Consider the following 19,548-nt stretch of genomic DNA (forward strand, 5'->3'; position numbering starts at 1 on the left):
TTGCTTTATGTGAATGAGTAGGCCGAATGATTTTCACATCATTTTGAATAAAAAACTCTAGACTACTAGATCATGTTTTGAAAAGACTTGGGAAAACATGTTTAGAATGAGTTTTGTGGACTTATATCAGTGACTTAAAATTTTTGCTTTTTCAAAAACCACGCATAAACATTTTTCTCTCAAAAATACAAACATGTACATACATGTTGATTATATGATATTGTGCTGAACGCAGTGTTAAGAGACTTTTGCAATTTAATATGTTTTTAAGCAACTGAAAAAAGCACCCCAGGGCCCTAAAAACCCCTTAGACCCCAGAGGGTTAATTGTTCATTGTATTTTCATTTTAACCAAGCAGCTATGGTTGCATTGGACTGACAGTCAGCGGGATAAGCGACGCATGCGCTTTTAACTTGTAAACGCAAGGGCGTATGGGTAATGTAGTCTCTGCTCTTGGTGGGACGAATTAGGAAGCGTACATTAAGGGCACTCTGAAAAGCGGCAGCGTACCCAAAGGATTAAATGAAACCTCTGATTTTTAAACAGATGTGCAAATGAGCGTTCCGGTATGCTAAAAGCACGGAGAGGTGGTGGTATGCTCAAGAGCTATATTTAGAAGTGGCGGTACTGAGTACCGGCGCTTTCCGGCCCACATAAAGCACTGCGATTAGGGTCAAAAAAGGCCTTAAAAGTTTAAAGTCAGGCTGCAGGGTTTGTTTAGGAGAGAGTTTGGTTAGGATGGAGCTTCACTTTTTTTTCACTTCTACCCTTCAGTATTTTCACTACACTCCTCCTCCTGGAGTCTCTGCAAATGAATTGAATCTCATTCCAGCTGTGGGCTTCACACTGAATCTGTGTGCAGTCAAAGGTTTTTTATATTTGTGGTAAAATTAAATCTTTTAAAACTGTCACTGTATTCATGATATCTAAAGCTAAATAATGAAAATGTCACAACACACAAAATCCTAATGCTTCTAAATTATTCTTCATTTACTTTATGTTTAATCCTGACATGACCTGCTGGTTATGACCCTTAAAGCAGTAAAATATGACAACCCCCATCCGAAATACAACAGTTTCCTGTTAAAGCCTAAAGATTTCAGTCCACACAGAAAGAGGAAATGAATCCAGTTTCTTGTTTATCAGGATGATGGGGGGTCGTGTGAGAACTTCCAGTCTATAAGTTCACAAGTGAAAGTAAAATTAATGAAGTTACTGCTTGATCCTTTTATACAAACCCACATGAACAGAATTTATTCAGACGCTTTAGACGATTGTGAGCAAACTTAATGCTGTGCTGAAGGTAAGAATGATGAATTTATCTGAGTCTGTCCATATCATCAGTATTGAATAAACAATGTTAGCATTGCAGGAACAACTTTATGTGATCTTGTGTATTTAGTGAGTTAGACCTTTTAAATTGTTTTTTATTGCTCATATATGTTTAATTTATTGTAGAGCACTGTGTGTGTGTGTGTGTGTGTGTGTGTACCTGGTAATTATCAAGTTGTGACACAATGTGACATTACAAAGATATAATACCAGTAAATTTGTGACCTCGTGGGGACATTTTGAGGTCCCCATGAGGAAACAACCTTATAAATCAAACAGAATGATATTTATTGAAAATCTAAGGTACAAGAAAGTTTTCAGTGATGGTTTGGGTTAGGGGAAGGGAATAGAATATACAGTTTGTACAGTATAAAATGCATTACGTCTATGAAGGGTCCCCAGAAAACATGGAAACCAGAAATCTGACTAAATATATAAGTTATTGACTTACTAAAAGTATTTTTTAAACTAACACAGTTTTATTTTAGCCTTCTCACTGACAAATGTTTTTACTTCAGTCATTTACATTTTATAGGATGTAAAACTTTATTTTTCTAGGCATAGATTAATAATAAAGAGTTTTTTAATGACATATCATGAACCTCAAACACAATTGTTTCCTTCTTATGTAAACCTCATGCATGCAAAAGACCGAAACACATTACACATTAAATTAATTACAATGTTGTTAAAAAAAACTAAAAACAAAGTTGTGACTGCTGAGTTATTGCTATATGCTAGTTAATGCTATATGCTAACGTTTACACTGAAATTATAGTATTGAAGATACAGTTACATTTTGCAGGTCCATACTGAAAAAAAAACCCCCACAAACTTACCATTTAAAAACGTCCATTATCAATCTCGTAACAATTGATTATTCCTCAAAATCTGAATCTCTCAAACATATAAAATCTGTTTACTAATGTGAGCAACTGATATGAGCAATATACTCGCTGTGTAACAGCCAATCAGAGCAGAGCTCAAAATTATTATTCATGACCCTTCTAAATAGGGTAATAATAGACCATTTAATTCAAAGGAGAATCCTAGGGTTGTAAATGGACATGTTAAACTTTTTCTGGATAATGTTTGCACTTAATAAAGTTAGATACCTTCTGGGTAAGATTATTTCAATGCATTCTTTGGCACATTTAATCTGTTTTATTATAAGAAAATTTGATTTTAGGTATAGAGGTGAAATTTGTGTTTTCCCATAAACATTTATTTTTTATTTTGTCATGTTTTTAAGAAGCTGTTTTTTTGGAGTGATGGAGTTCATTTGTGTGACTCTGATGATTATTATTGGAATCACAGATTCAACAGCTGGTAAATATTCACACATTATTACAAACTCATGGGGGGAAGTTGTGGCTTAGTTCCTAAAGTTGCCGGTTAGATTTCTAAGACTGGCAGGAAACCAGTCTTTTTGTTATAATGGTCATTGATATGCTATTAATTGTTTCTTTAGGAACAATTTTAACATGATAAAATCACCAAAACAGCAGATTTCAGACCTGTTTTCTGTCTCTTACAGATCAGTTTGCTGTTGTTGGACCTGTAGATCCTCTCATCGTTGTATCTGGTGAAGATGTGATTCTGCCCTGTTCTCTCAAACCCAACATCAGTGCTGTAAACATGAGAGTCAAGTGGTTTAGACTTGATCTCAAAGACTCAGTAGTTCATCTCTATGAAAATCATGAAGACAAAAACACAAATCAGCTTCAGTCGTACAGAGAAAGAACTGAAGTGTTTAAAGATGAACTACAGAAAGGAAACACATCACTCAAACTCTCAAGAGTTCAGATCTCTGATGAAGGACTTTATAAATGTTTAATTCAGTCCAAAACCAACTATGATGACATCACTGTTGATCTCATAGTTGAAGGTGAGCAAACCACTGATAATTAACATTGAACAAAATTGATTTTTCTTGTAAGTGATGTTCAGTATTGGTTTTAGTGCAAAAGAAAAACCTCATAGGCAGAAAATAATCACCAAATGAATGTTTTACCCTTGATGTGTAGCTGTAGGTAGTCATCCACTCATCACTGTAGATGGATTTGATGTTTCTGGTGGACTTCATCTTCAGTGTGAATCTAAAGGTTGGAACCCTGAACCTGAACTTGTGTGGCTGGACAGTGAAGGAGTCACTTTGACATCTGAATCTACAGACAAACAGAGAGAGACAGATGGATTCAGAGTAAAACGCATGATCACTGTATATAACAGAGACAGTAAATATCACTGTAGAGTCATAATGAGACATCACATGATGGAGACTGAGATTATTACATCAAGTAAGTACACACACACACACTGATTCTGAGTATGTTGTTTATTTTGTCTGATGATGATTTGATTCTGTAGATTACATAAAAACTATTAATTATTAAATTGAATATAATCAATGACATTAGATAAAGAGGGTGGTGGGACCCCAGAGGAACACAATAAGGGCAGTGGAAAATTTTAATGGCAATCTAATTTATATAATATAATGCACACTGCATTTCCACACAGTTTACATAGGTGTATACATAACTGTGACAATGTATTACTTTTCTTAAAGACAGAGGTCCTTTAAGATGATGATCATATTTGGGTTTATATCAGTTCTGTTGTACAGTTTTGTTGTAATGAAACAGATTTGCATTGCATTTGAACATATACAAAAACACATTTATTGATGTTTATTTCTAATAAAACAGTAAGTGACTGTAAACAGTGAGCCTAGTTTCTTAATATAACAGTTTTGTGTTACAGGTAAAATGTTTAACTCTTGGAGTTCATCAGTGATCTTGATTTCTGTTGGATCTGTGTTCATTGTGATCACTGCAGTATTGATCATTGTGTGCGTTTATAGACACAGAGGTAACATTCATGTTTGTTTTGCTATATTTAATATAATGTATTTCCATATGTACTGTATGTGTAGCCTATAGTAAGTTAAATATAAAAAATTGAGCTGAGTTAGTGGGTTTTGTGTAAGCTGTTTGTTACAGTTTTTAAAGAAAGCACACAGTAATTTGAGATTTCACTTCCCATAGCTCTTAAAAGTAAAATATTGAGACAGATCACAGTCGTTTTATTGGCTGTGCTGTGCGGTGCAAACTGCACACATCATCCTGTAAAGACATCACTGTGTCAAGTGGGCAAATCAAAATTTAAACCAGAAAATAATCTTTATAAAAAATTTTCTATATTTGTAGTTTTTATTCCTGTAGTTGTTAATAAATAATTATATATATTTTTTTTCTGTTCAGAACTACCACGTGAAGAGAGGAGACTAAAAAATGGTAATGTTGTGTGTTAACTATTTGTGTTATTGATATATTGTTTGTATAAAAAGAGTTTTGGTCAACTAATTACTTAAAGGGCCATTTCACCGATAGGAACATTAATCTTTATGGAAAGTGAGTCATATTTGTAGTCAAAATGTAACATAAATGTAGAATTTTGTGCCTATTTGACAGAGAAAAGACAAAAAGTGACTTTAGAGCACATTTGTATGAAAAACTACAACTGCCACTATGCACCACAATGCACAGCTCTGCAAGCCACTCCCATTACTCGGAACACGGCTCAGACATGCTATTATGTACATAAATGCCACGTTAGTAAAACAAAGAAAATAGCCACCACCACTGTGTCTGACTGACACCAATCATGATTTACTTTTAAACGTGATGTTACATTGTGGTACACACAATAACACTCTGGCCTGGTGTGTAGCAAAGTCTTATTCAAACAGTAACGTGCGGTTTCAGATCCACAGTACAAATGTCTTTCCAAGTACTTAAAAAAAGTGTATGCATTTTAAATGTTTATTTAGTTTTACCAATTTTCTTTTTGTCTCTTGTTTACTGTAATTACATTTGTGTTATTATTGGCCTCACTGCTCTCACAATATAGACATATAAAACACCGCTCAGATATGCTATTGTGTACATAAATGCCACGTTAGTATAACAAAGAAAATATAAACACTCACTTTAGTCCGTTTATCCCTGCATCCTCCACACAAACGCGTCCCCTGCATAATATCTCCACAGACGCGCTGCCTCAGCTCTTGGAGCTTGTGCTCGTAAACCGAAACACGTCTTTGAAATAAGCACGCGACCAGAAACATTCACAAAACAAACGTCCATATCCTTATCTGATCCAGAAATGTTAAACCGAAAGCAAACGGCGCGAGTCCGTCCAAGCTTATATACTCCGCAGCGCGTCTGCTCGTAAACCGAAACATGTCCGTGAAATAAACGTTCCAAACGCGCGCAAAGTTCCTCTCTTGCATAGTGTAGCGGATTTCAACCAGCACCACAAATGACACACCGACTCCAAGCTCTTTGGTGAACCACGTCTGCAGTTTAATAAACAAAAGACACGGGATCACACACACATCCTCTCACCAACAGTCTATCTGACTCTCTCCAGTCACATGTAGAACTGAGAGTCTCCATAATAAAGTTCAATTCTTCTCTTTGGTCACTCATTACATTTCTTACACAAATATACATAAACAAAAATTATAAAACAAAATAAAATGAATTCAACATGTACACTTTTCCTTTACATTAACATTACACTTAACAGGAAACACATTTATCATCAGACTATATTTAGCCAATTTCACTCAGTTATGTGATCGTATAGTGGTTTGTTGATTTACATACCTGCAGTTTAATAAACAAAAGACACGGGATCACACACACACATCCTCTCACCAACAGTCTATCTGAAGGATGTGAGACAAAACAGATTAATCCGTGTCCTCCATTAACACAGTGACTGCAAACTCAATTTGGGCCTCAGTTGACTAAATATACACAAAATACGATTTAAATAAAAATTACACACATTCAACTTAAATTAAATAGACAACATATCACTTCTACAGACTCAATCCACCAAAATTTTGTATTTAAAACTGATATTAAAAGGAAAAACTCTCACTCCAAATTAGTGTGCGGGCGGCAACATTAAACAAACATATTAAGGCCACTCGTTTGTAAAACTTGCTAAATGCATCTGATTCTTCACAGAAAATCAAATATATGCACTCAATCCATCTTTTTAACACTTTTAACATTGATATTGACTCATATTTTTAACCATTTTTACATTTTTATCAATCGTTATACAGAGATGCAAAAACACCAACCTGACTCTCTCCAGTCACATGTAGAACTGAGAGAGTCAGACGCGACAGCGCCACTAAGTGACGTCACTCAAACTTAAACTATTTATTTTTCACAAAGTAAATTTTTTTCTTGTATAATATAAAAAAATGAAGAATGAAAATAAGATAGATGGATAAGAAAAACGTATGACATTACAAAAATAATTAAATGTCTTCAAATTAAATCTCTTTCAAAATAAAAGACACTAAAGTTTGCTGGAACACAAAACTCAGAACATTACACTCTCCCCTCCCAAATTTCAGCAAACTTTAAGGCTGTATATGAGACAATTTCCTTTTAAAGGGATATCCAGACTTCAGTCATTCAAATGAATAGCAATAAACCTTGCTTGGAAGAAATATGCCCTTATACATATAACCATACATCCCTCAATAAAGTACTTCTCAAATGCTCTTAAAGTTTTACATGCTTACTCTTTGACATTATTCAGAACACTTCAACACTATACAATGAAATTTAACATCCAACAAGACTGGAAAGGATTCTGAGCAATTCTGCTAAAGGATCAGTAGTATGTGGCTCACTTATTACCATGCTCATACACTCAAGAAGTCTTTTAACAGGCTTTACTAATCTACCAGATCTAGTTCTCACACTACCTTCATTTGGTTTCAAAACAGTGTCTGACACACTTACTTTTCTTGGGGACAGTTTCTTTGTGACTCTGGTTTTACTACTTGGAACTTTAAACTTGTGACTACTGTCTGATCTACTTTCAGAACTGGCTTCACTTGGGACAGTATTAGGTTCTGTTTGAACACTATGACTGGTCACAGACTCTTCAACAATTTCTTCTTCAATACTCATTCCAGTTGAGTCTGAATTAGTCACACTGCTCCCATCATCTGTATTCTGGCCATTTAGACTGACATCATCAATATCACAACTGCCACAAGGAAAGTCACTGTGGTTGCTTCCACTATTTACTACCAAAGGGTCACGGTCTCTTGTATGATCTGCTGAAGACAATGTGTCAATCTCTGTGGCTTGTCTAGTGCTTTGTCCATGAACAGAATGCGTCTTAACAGGTTGAGACTCTTTTGGGCCTCGGCTTTCCAATATCCAGGCAGCAATCCTGCCACTCCTAGATTCTCTTTCAGAACTGAACATAGACTTGTGCTTTTGGTCTTTCATCTCATATGTTTCTTCCTCAGAGATTGTGGAGAACACTGTGGTATCGGTTTCTGGTTTCTCCAAAGGAAGGAAGTTGACAGGTAAGAGAAAGTTACGGTGAACTACTCTACTTTTCTTTGTAGCTGGGTCTTCTACCCTATAGATGTGCACTGTTGGGTCTTTCCAAGTTATCACATGAACTACAGAATCCCACACATCAGCTAACTTTCCTTTTCCTCTCTCTTTCTTGTTAACCAGAAGGACACGGTCTCCAATTTCTAAAGCCACACCTCTGGATCTCTTGTTATACTCTCTCGCCTGCTTCCTTTGGGCTTCAGTTGTACTTTCTTGAGCAATTTTTACAGCTTCTCTGAAATCTTTCTGAAGACAGTCCACATACTCATCGTAAGTCTGCATCTCATCATTCTTCAGGGCATTTCCGAACATGATATCTACGGGCAGCCTCGGTACTCTACCGAACATCAAGTAGAAGGGTGCAAATCCCGTAGTTTCATGAGTGGTGCAATTATATGAAAATGTGAGTGTCTGTATCACTTGGGGCCATCTCTCTTTTGATCGTGGAGGCAAAGAACGGATCATGCTCCCAAGAGTACGGTTGAATCTTTCTGTTTGCCCATTACCCATCGGGTGATACGGTGTAGTATGGGACTTACGGACACCAGAAACTTGTAGCAACTCTGCAATCAGTCGGCTTTCGAAATTTGCTCCTTTGTCAGAATGTATTCTTTGTGGGAAGCCATATATACAGAAAAACTGATTCCACAGCTTCTGAGCTACCACTTTTGCTGTTTGGTTCGGGCAGGGGAACGCATGGGCCAATTTCGTAAAATGGTCCGTTATTACAAGAACATCAACATTCTCTCCATGTCTCCCCTCTGCAGACCAGAAATCAATACACACAAGTTCTAATGGTGCACTTGTTTTGATGGACTCCAGTGGTGCTCTGGCTTCAGGTTCTGGAGTCTTTCCAACGACACAGCGTTTACAGTGTGAAACATACTTTTTGACATCTGTGTCCATTCCAGACCAGAAAAACCTCTGCCGTACTAAGTGAAGAGTCCTACTTTGCCCTTGATGACCGGCATCATTGTGAGTTCCTTTCAGAGCAGCACTTCGAAGCGAAGCAGGAAGAACTAGTTGGTACCTGACTTTTCCTACCCTATCCTTCGACCTGCGATACAGAACACAGTCTCTGATCACTAGTTTTTCCCAATGTTTCAGCATTCTCAGTACTGATGCGGTTTCATTGTCTCTCTCTCTTCGTGATGGTCTCCTTTTTCTATCAACAAAGAATATAACACGTGCAAGAGTGGAATCTGTTCTCTGTTTTACCCGAATTTCCTCAAGTGAAAAGACAGGGAGTGCATCCTCACCTCCTTGAATTAAACTGTGAGTGCAGTGGGAAAGCTGAGCACCACGAACTGGTCTGGTGGATTCCCAGTCAATGCAGGACTCTAAAATAGCTTTCACTCCCTCATTTTCAATCTGGTGCAAACTCCCAGCTTCAACACTCTGAACACTACTGTTACACATCTGGAGTACATTCACTGACAACCGGAAAGCTTCTTGAACTGCTTCGGATGTTACAAGTTGAGCTTCACCCTTAAGAGCTTCACAAACTTCCAGAGTTTTTGCAAAGGGGCGTCGACTTAACAGATCAGCAGGAACATTCTGAGTGCCAGGTATGTATTTCAAGTCAAAGTCAAAAGGCGCTAGCTTAGACACCCATCTTTGTTCACAGGCATCTAACTTTGGTTTTGACATAATATATGTCAGAGGATTGTTGTCTGTTAATACTGTGAACTTAGTCCCCTTCAGCCAATGGGCAAATTTATCACAGACTGCCCATTTTAAAGCATAGAACTCTAATCTATGGGCGGGGTAACGGGACTGAGCTCTTGACAGGGACTTACTTGCAAATGCCACAGGTCTCGGTTTTTTCTCTCCCTCAGGTGTTTGACTCAGAACCGCACCTAGTCCATCCATAGACGCATCCGTGGACAAGAGGAAAGGTCTCTGAAAGTCTGGGTGAGCCAAAGTAACTGTGTTAACAAGTGCATGTTTAATTTTTTCCACAGCTAAATCACACTCTGCAGTCCAATCTTCAGGTTTCAGACGCTTGGGTTTGACAGCTCTGGGGCCAACTTTTCCACCTTTGATCTTTTGTCCAGCAGTCAGTTTATACAGAGGTTTGGCTAATGATGAAAAACTCTCAATGAAATGTGAATAATAGTTTGCCATTCCAAGAAAAGATTTGATTTTTGTCGGTGATGGAGTCTTTCCATCTTCTTCCATCAGCTCCACCACTCTGAGATCACTGATTGCAGACACTTTTGCTGGGTCAGTTGTGATGCCACTCTCTGATACAATATGTCCCAGGAACTTGACAGTTTTTCTCAGAAAGTAACATTTCTTTGGAGACAATTTGAGGTTGTGATCTTTGAGACGAGAAAACACCATTTCAAGGCGGTCGAGTGCCTCTTTCTCCGTCTTTCCAAACACCAGCAAGTCATCCAAGTAACAAAGGAGGGAAAGAAAGTTCTGGTCCCCAAAGATTGAAGTCATCATGCGAGAGAACGTTGCTGGACTATTGCACAAGCCCTGAGCCATTCTGTTGTATTCATATAGGCCGACCGGGGTAGTGCAGGCTGTGTATTTACGATCTTCCTCATGGATTGGGATATTATAAAAACCCGATGTTAAATCCATGGTACTGAAATAACAGTTCCCTCCCAAGGAGGCAAGAGCGTCAGCTTGGTGGGGCAGTGGGTATGCGTCTTTTTCTGTTCTTTGGTTGAGCCACCTGAAGTCTGTGCACACTCGTAATTCTCCAGAGGGTTTCCAGACTAAAACTAAAGGGGAGGCCCATTCACTGTTTGACTTTCGAATGATACCGCGCTCCTCCATTTCATTTAGTGTCTGTCTCAATTTTTGGTATTGAGCTGGCGGGACTCTCCTGTAGGGAAGGCGGAAAGGCTTCTCATCTTTCAGATGTATCCTGTGGACAGTGTTTTTGACCTCACCACAGTCTAGCTTATCACGGGAGAAAGTGCTCTCATACTTCACAATGAGGTCAGCCAATTGTCTTTTCCAAAAATCATTAACTTCACAGGAGTCAATATCGATTTCATTCAGTCCCAACTCTCTCAACTTAACTCTGAAGTCAGTTTGCAACATCTCACTTTCTTTGTGAACATTCTGAGGGACCGGTCTTGGCTCATGCTTTATGTCCTCTGTTAGCTGTAACTCTTCGAGGGCAAGACACGGATGCACTTGAGCAATCTTTGCATTCCGACGAAGTACAATAGGACGATCCAGCATGTTTATCACCTTCATGGGAATCCATCTGTCACCCCACAGCGGGCACACAGTACGAGCAATCATGATGTTTCTTGGTGCAGAATGAGAAGCTGAGGGCTCTACCATCACTGTACTCCCAACAGACAGAGGGACCTCTTCTTTTAGCCTGCCCCATATCAGATGCTCATGCTGTGGCTCCAGTGTCACACATTGTTTTAACATTACAGTGCCAACTCTTTTTGGGATCTTTTCTCCGTGCCAACGGTCAACATTGGAAAGCAGACCGAGAAGGGGATCATGACTGTTTTCCTTAACAGGCTGGGAAATATTCTCCCAGTACCATTTTGTTCTCTTTGCTTGTTGCGTCACGTGTCTTAGAACATTAGAGCCTACGATCATGTCATCATCTTGGCCTGGGACAACTAAAAAGTTGACTGTCATCTTACATCCAAGCAGATCAACATTTAGTTCATAGGTACATTTTGTCTTAGCCTGGCTGCCTCCGCATCCAGTGAGTACTTTTGTTGTGGGTTTTCTCACCCTGTCACAGATAATCTTGTGGTCCTGAAGTGTGCGTTCAGCTGTTTCACTCAATGTACAGGTTACAGATCCACTGTCTATTAGGGCTTGGAGTTCTACTTGTCCCTCAACTAGTACTGGAACTTGAAACAGTTCATCCTCATCACTAACTTTCTTGTAAGTTGGTTCTCTAAGTGAACAGGAACTAGTCTTAAAAGTACTTATTTCTTTTTCACTGTTTACTTTTGGAGTCAGACTGTCAACTAAGTTAAAATGGACATTAACTGGATTCTCTGGGGGCTTTAGTTTATCAGTACTCACACTGTTGCCCTTACAGTGTGAGCTTTCTAGTTTAAAGGGTGCTCAGGGGCAGAGGAACTTCTGTTTGTTTCTGGTTTCATTGGCTTTTGTTTGGGGCACTCAAAGCCTCTGTGCCCAGTCTCGAAACATTTGAAACACAGGCCCTCTTTAAAGCAGTGTGTCTTTGTTGTGTGATCAGAAGCTTTACAAACTCTACAGGTGCCTGAACGTAAAACTGCTTCTCCAGATGGGGTTTTTACATGCTCTGCTTTTTGCATGCTTTCCTTCTGTGAGATGATAAGCTGCTCTAGAAGAGACACTGCCCTACCAAGGAGAGCTGAATCTAGACCACTGGACTGACTACTGTCGGCAACCTGCTGCTGTGTCATACACCAAGCACCAGAAGGCTTCTCTTCAACCCTTTGTGCTCTCTCCACATTGGCTAAATGCTTATCCATATGATGACTGTCTATCAGTGCTTGCACTTCATTAGCAGTCCAGGTCTCTAGTGGTTTACTCCGAAGGGCTGCATACAAGGTTGGTTCTGGACAGTGTCGGACAAACATCATTGTAACCTCATGACCAGGGTCTTCAATTCTTTTTCCTTGTCTTTTCAGGCACTCGTTTGCCAGGTCTACAGCCTTATTAAGTCTGATCCAGTAATCTAAGCCACTCTCTGACCGTCTGGGCAAGGTTTCATAAAAATCTCTCAGCGGAGTAGTGGATGAGACTGCATCTCCAAAGTGTTGTCTCAAAATAGAGAAGATAACATGTGGGTCTCTAGTCACATTAATCAGGGGATTGTTACGAATGCACGTTCTTAGAACATCTTTAGCACGGCCCATCAATCTATCAAGAATCTCCTGACCTTGTTCTGGCACACCAAGTCCTTTCTTATTTAGATAGGTCTGCATTAACTCCTCCCATTCATCAATGGTGCATCTATCACTTTTGTCGCCTCTGAATGCTGGAGGTTCTTTTACATCTTGGTGTCTGACAACTAGGTTGAGATTTGACCAGTCAGGGGGTTGGGCTGAAGACTGCTGAGCATTCGTATTGTCTCTCTGGACATTTTGGCCTGTTGATGACAAGCTAGCAGCTATTTGGCTACCTATCTCATTACCTAGCTGCTTCATTAGGTCTGCCATTGTTTGCCACTGATTTGGTTGGTCACTTACTGTAGCACCATGTCTTTCACTATAAGTAACAGGTGAGTCATGACTAGACCTAACCTGGCCTGTGTGGCTGACATTTTGCATAGAGGGACCTACTGGGCTAGATATCATGCTCTGCTCTAACATACCATTTAACAGAACACCCCGCCCCAACCCAGTAGAAGTTCTCTGTAACATTGGAACAGTATTCACAGGGGTAACATCAACATTTCCAACATTTGCATTCAGCAATGTCTCTTGTGTTCTAGTGTGTGCAAAACTATGATTGTCCATGTTTTAAATTGTACTGCTTATCTATTCTCCAAAGATCTTGTCGTAGAAGGTGTTAGCGATGGTCTCCACCGGCGATCTGCAATGGCTGATCTATTGAAATCCGGGTCACGGCACCAAATTTGTAGCGGATTTCAACCAGCACCACAAATGACACACCGACTCCAAGCTCTTTGGTGAACCACGTCTGCAGTTTAATAAACAAAAGACACGGGATCACACACACATCCTCTCACCAACAGTCTATCTGACTCTCTCCAGTCACATGTAGAACTGAGAGTCTCCATAATAAAGTTCAATTCTTCTCTTTGGTCACTCATTACATTTCTTACACAAATATACATAAACAAAAATTATAAAACAAAATAAAATGAATTCAACATGTACACTTTTCCTTTACATTAACATTACACTTAACAGGAAACACATTTATCATCAGACTATATTTAGCCAATTTCACTCAGTTATGTGATCGTATAGTGGTTTGTTGATTTACATACCTGCAGTTTAATAAACAAAAGACACGGGATCACACACACACATCCTCTCACCAACAGTCTATCTGAAGGATGTGAGACAAAACAGATTAATCCGTGTCCTCCATTAACACAGTGACTGCAAACTCAATTTGGGCCTCAGTTGACTAAATATACACAAAATACGATTTAAATAAAAATTACACACATTCAACTTAAATTAAATAGACAACATATCACTTCTACAGACTCAATCCACCAAAATTTTGTATTTAAAACTGATATTAAAAGGAAAAACTCTCACTCCAAATTAGTGTGCGGGCGGCAACATTAAACAAACATATTAAGGCCACTCGTTTGTAAAACTTGCTAAATGCATCTGATTCTTCACAGAAAATCAAATATATGCACTCAATCCATCTTTTTAACACTTTTAACATTGATATTGACTCATATTTTTAACCATTTTTACATTTTTATCAATCGTTATACAGAGATGCAAAAACACCAACCTGACTCTCTCCAGTCACATGTAGAACTGAGAGAGTCAGACGCGACAGCGCCACTAAGTGACGTCACTCAAACTTAAACTATTTATTTTTCACAAAGTAAATTTTTTTCTTGTATAATATAAAAAAATGAAGAATGAAAATAAGATAGATGGATAAGAAAAACGTATGACATTACAAAAATAATTAAATGTCTTCAAATTAAATCTCTTTCAAAATAAAAGACACTAAAGTTTGCTGGAACACAAAACTCAGAACATTACAATAGAAACCTTCACCAAACAAACGTCCATATCCTTATCTGATGCAGAAATGTTATAAAGAAGCCACACAGCGAGAGAACAGGCAAGCTTCTCTACGCAGCAGAGGCCGATGGTTGCTGCTTCTTCACCGGGCTCCTCTACCCAGCCGACGCCCAGGCTCCGGCCTACTCCTCGGGCTTCTGTTCCTACATCTGCCTCAGCTCTTTGCAGTATTGTGGCTCATAAAGGTGCAATGTACAGCGGATTAGAGCATCACGCTTGTAAAATCACCCTCTTCCATGTAATATTGATTAACTTCCACTGTTATTGTAACATGAATTCTGGCTCGCTCCACAACTTCTGTTTAGCTTAGCTTAGCATAAAGATGGCGGCTGGTCGTTTTTTTTCGGTCTGTGTTCGTATATTTTCGTAAGTCCCACCCACTTATCTGTAATTGGTCTGAAGCGTGAGTGGGTCCCACCCATAGCCCCCACCTTGGAAAAATGAGGAATGAGTGTCTGTAGTCTTTCACACTCAATAGAGATACAGGATTTCCTTCTTTCAATGACGCAAAATGACGATTTTTACATCATTGAAAGAAGGAAGTGCCTCACTGAAATCAGTATTTCTCCCCTCTCAGGGGAAACTGAGGGAATGGTGCACGACCATTCAAAAACATGACTGGGGTTCTAACGGTACAAAGCTTAATGCAAATGGGTGAAGTTTCCCTTTAATAAATACACATTATATAAGCATTAAATGCATGTAAAATACAGTAGGTTATTTCAGATACATAAACGTTTTGCTTTCTTATTTTTTATTAAGTAAAATATTGTTTCCATATTTTAAGACTAGATTTATAACACCACGTGAAACCTGTTTACAGTGTAGAGTGGAAGATGTATGTGAATTACACTTTAATGATACAATCAATGACACAAGACTGCCATAGAGGAAACATTTCATACTAATCAATCAGTCAAAGGTTTATAAACACCACACTTTAAATAAATAAAGGTTTATTCACTTGTAGTCATAGGGGAATCACTTTAATTGCTTTTTGGAAAGTTCTTTATTATTTTGTAATCGTCTCCAAAAACCTTTTTCAGTATAAAGCTTTGATGACACAGCAATCTTTTTTGAGTGTTTAAAATTCTTCACAGAAACCATGTTTAATTTCTGTGGCATTATGGCACCTTTATGTTTAAAAGTGTACAAAAAAGACCTCAGAACATCTAAGATGAAGAATTGTTGAATTGTATAAAGTAATAAAGAGTATTTCTGACAGTCTTGATGTTCACAGTTCACAATAAGACAAACATCATGATTTAAAGCTGTTTGCTGTATTAGGTCCTGGACTGTGTGTTGTCATTTACAGTAAACATTTATCAGGAGTTGTGCGGTCATCTGTACTTCAAGATTAACAGAAGAAGATAAAACAGTTTCTGTAGTGACCCATGAGTCCTGATCTCAACCTGACTGAGATACTTTAACATCATCTCAAATAAAATTACATCTCAGTAATATTGATGAACATAAAGAGTTTTATATGTAAAGAGGATCAGTGCAGAAATATTATTGACTCTTGTGTTGATCTGAAGCTGAAATAATCACTCAATACATGAAACACTCAGTGAATGTTACTGCTGATAAAAGAGAGAAACTCAGACATTATGATCAAGAGTTCACAAACTTTATCCACCTGCACTGTAAATGTTTACACAAACATCTGTGTGTCTGTTGTGTGATTTAAGTTTAGATGATCAGATCACAACAAACAAACATAAAATCATTCATATGACCAAATATTTATATGTTCGTTTTTTATTTATTTTAATTTGTTTTAGTACTTAATTTGTTTTCTTTTTACATCTTAAACCTCTAGAACATGATAGACTTTCAATGATAGAGAAGGGGACTGTAAAAAGTTGTGAGTTTATTTTCAATGTCTTTAATAAATGATTCATTATTAGACAAACTTTTATTTGCTAAAGCATTTACCACACTGGCCCTCATTTATCATTCTTGCGTAGAAACGGGCGTATGTGTTGGCGTAAGATTATGCTTACACTCCTCTCACCGCCTGATTTATGAAACTGTGCGTACCTTTGATATTCAGGTGTAAGCAATACCTGCCCTTCATAAATGCCGCGGCTAAAAACGATCGTCATTAGAATAACACGCCCATATAAATTCAAGTCTCCACCTCCCCCACGCCCTCATTTTACGACATTGACACATGGAAGACGGCAAAGACGACAAACCGGGGAAGTGGAAAGAAACAAAATTGTTTTATTTGGGAGTTTAAAGAGCGGGATTAAAGACATTAATAATTGGATGACATTTTGTAATATTTGTATTATTATTTTTTTATTAATGACACTTAATTGATATTTAGAAGAATAATTATTTATTATTATTATTATCATTATTATTTACTGTTGCCTACATCTAAATTATATGTCTGCTTAATGGTTCGGTTAAGTTTTTTTTAAATAATATTTTAAAATGATGTACTGTAGTAACTTTTGTAGTGTGTTTTTCTGTATTTACATACAGTTGTTTGTTAGCTAAGATCCAGTTTGATACGGAGCTCCAGATATAATTCAAATTAACAATTTGTTTCCACGACATCCACATGTTTTATTAGGCTAATTCATAATTTGAAGTAATAATACTTGTAATAGTAACTACAAAATATTATAATAATTAATTCCAAGGAACAAACTGTTGAATATTGGGAACGAATTTTATATTTATGGCCATACTTTAGACTAAATAAGAAAAAGAAGTGTCCATAATGTAACATAAAAGATAATTTGTGGCCATAATTCGTGGCATGTCATCATGATCGATTTACGGCTCCATTCAACACAAGCATTTTACCTTACCTATTCATGTGTAGCTATTCATTTATCATGGAATGGTATGTAACTAGCTTACCTTTTGATGCATTATTACCATGTTTTCGTAGCACATCCTTGTGCTTTCTTGCAATGTGCCGCTTCAGATTCCAGGATTGCTAAACTTTTAAAGTCTCTCCGCAGTCCCTTTCAATGTTTTCTTCCTGTCCAATCTTAACTTTGATTTTAACTTTACATTTATGTATAAGGCTTGAATTCCATAACTTATTGCTAGACGTTTCTACAGATTCTCGAAGTAGCAAATTATCAAATGGCGTTCTGGGTTCAACGTGCGGTCCTGAGCGAGCGGAATTTTCGGAAAAAGGCGCTCTGATGGTATTACCGCACCGCTCAATGCTCCGATCCGCTCACGTGCTCTGCCCTGAAACGGCTCGCAACTTCAGGAAAACATATGCATACAAATCAAATGCTTTGCTAAAGTCACACAAATTAAACATTGAAGTTCATGTTGCATAAAAATAAACACTGAAGTTTATAATTACTATGTTTTAGTTTTTTTACAGTGGTTCATAATATATCATATAATTTAGTTTGTCAGTGCGTTTTGTGGTGTTAGGAAGTGTTTGCGCATTTCTGCACTAACTCAAAATGTGCGTACACCACCTCCTGAGCAGGCGTAGGATTTGAGCGTGCCGTATGACAACGTCCGTATTGAATCTCAAACTCACCGTGGTTTTGGGTGTACGCCAGGTGTACGCTGGAAAATTGGTGTAGGGGCCTACGCACTTTTGATAAATGAGGGCCACTGTGTGTCATATCATATGTAACAGATTTATTAGATTTGACTGTGAATGTTTTAATCTCATTCTCAATCTTAAGTATAATTCTGTTATGATCTCTGTTTAACTCTTTACTGTCTGTCTGTTTTTAGTGAAATTACTGTTAAGAAAATATGCAGGTAAGTTAAAGTTTGATGACATCATTAAAGTGTTATAGATCTACAGCTGCTAGATGAGACTGTATGTGGTTTTATTGTTTGTTATCCTCTTTATATTTTTCATCTGTGTTCATTTGTTGTTATTTATTGTTCAGATTTGTCTTGTTTTGTTTCAGTTAATTTTCTCTGTGCAGTGTGTTTATGTTTGTTTATTTCTCTGTAAAGTGATGTTGTGTTCTAGAAAGACATAAACTAATAATATTATTATCATCATTATTACAACATTCATCTGTAAAGCAGAAATCTCAATATTTTAACAGTGAATGTGACTCTGGATCCTGATTCAGCTCATCCATGTCTCATTGTGTCTGATGATGGGAAACAAGTGAGATATGAAGAACAATCAGGAACAGTGAAGGATGAAGATCAGAACTCAAATAACAAGTTTGATGTACGTACATGTGTTCTTGGAAATGAAGGATTCACTTCAGGGTGTTTTTACTATGAGGTGGAGGTGAAGGGGTTAAGTGATTGGTTTGTTGGTGTGGCCAGAGAATCTGTTAAGAGGAAGGGGTATATCAGTCTGAATCCTGAGAATGGATACTGGATGGCTGGTTTGAGATATGAAGGTTATCAGGCTAGTGAGGATCCATCTGTCTCTCTCTCCTTAAGTGTGGCACCTCAGACAGTCGGGGTGTTTGTGGATTATGAGGAGGGTCGAGTCTCTTTTTATGATGTGAAGTCTATGTGTCATATCTACTCTTTTATTGATAAATCTTTTAATAAGAAACTATATCCTGTCTTTTGGCATATTGACTTTGCACCAATCATTATCTGTGATCTCTAATGAGATTTAATCTAAAAATATAAATCCTCTAAAGTTTTTTTTTTGTAACTTGGTATTATACACAGGGATGTTTGTGTCATTTTCAGAAACATGTCATGATGAATGATGATAGTTTTTTGTCCCCTAAGAGAAATGAGTTTTGTGCATACATACATGTGATGCTGTATAACAATAAAACAGTTAGGCCATAAGTACCAAAGAGGTTTTTTCTTCAACATATGTGATCTTGTCTGTGAAAACCAAACTAAAGTCATTAAATTTATGTCTATAAAACTGCAATGAAAAGATGTGTTGGCTGTTGTAATAAGAATACTTTCAGATTAATGTTAATAAAAGGGTCCCAGGGCCTGTATGTATAAAACATCTCAGAAATGCTCTTAAGAATGGTCTTAAGCTATGACATAAGTGTCAAAAAATTCTTAGTAAGGAGTAGGACCTG

At 37.6% G+C, this 19,548-nt stretch overlaps 1 protein-coding gene across 1 annotated transcript; it reads left to right on the top strand.

Annotated features, from left to right (window-relative positions):
• Nucleotides 1-1,175: 1,175 nt before the first annotated feature.
• LOC129441792 (butyrophilin subfamily 1 member A1-like) lies at nt 1,176-19,289 on the top strand. The gene is made up of 9 exons (XM_073865079.1): nt 1,176-1,303; nt 2,585-2,661; nt 2,870-3,220; nt 3,360-3,632; nt 4,099-4,206; nt 4,599-4,631; nt 16,347-16,391; nt 18,257-18,283; nt 18,583-19,289. Exons 2-9 carry the CDS (start codon nt 2,604-2,606, stop codon nt 19,107-19,109), a joined length of 1,422 nt encoding a protein of 473 aa, XP_073721180.1. The 5' UTR covers nt 1,176-1,303; nt 2,585-2,603; the 3' UTR covers nt 19,110-19,289.
• The last annotated feature ends 259 nt before the right edge of the window (nt 19,290-19,548 follow it).

Source organism: Misgurnus anguillicaudatus, unplaced genomic scaffold, assembly GCF_027580225.2.
Source record: "Misgurnus anguillicaudatus unplaced genomic scaffold, ASM2758022v2 HiC_scaffold_29, whole genome shotgun sequence".
Lineage (NCBI taxonomy): Eukaryota > Metazoa > Chordata > Actinopteri > Cypriniformes > Cobitidae > Misgurnus > Misgurnus anguillicaudatus.

Bases quoted from the DNA above. Each gene is read 5' to 3' on its own strand.
- LOC129441792 (XM_073865079.1), top strand. From the start codon at position 2,604: ATGGAGTTCATTTGTGTGACTCTGATGATTATTATTGGAATCACAGAT. The intron at 2,662-2,869 runs GTAAATATTCAC...TGTCTCTTACAG, and splicing joins AATCACAGATTCAACAGCTG to ATCAGTTTGCTGTTGTTGGA. The intron at 4,632-16,346 runs GTAATGTTGTGT...TTAAACCTCTAG, and splicing joins AGAGAGGAGACTAAAAAATG to AACATGATAGACTTTCAATG.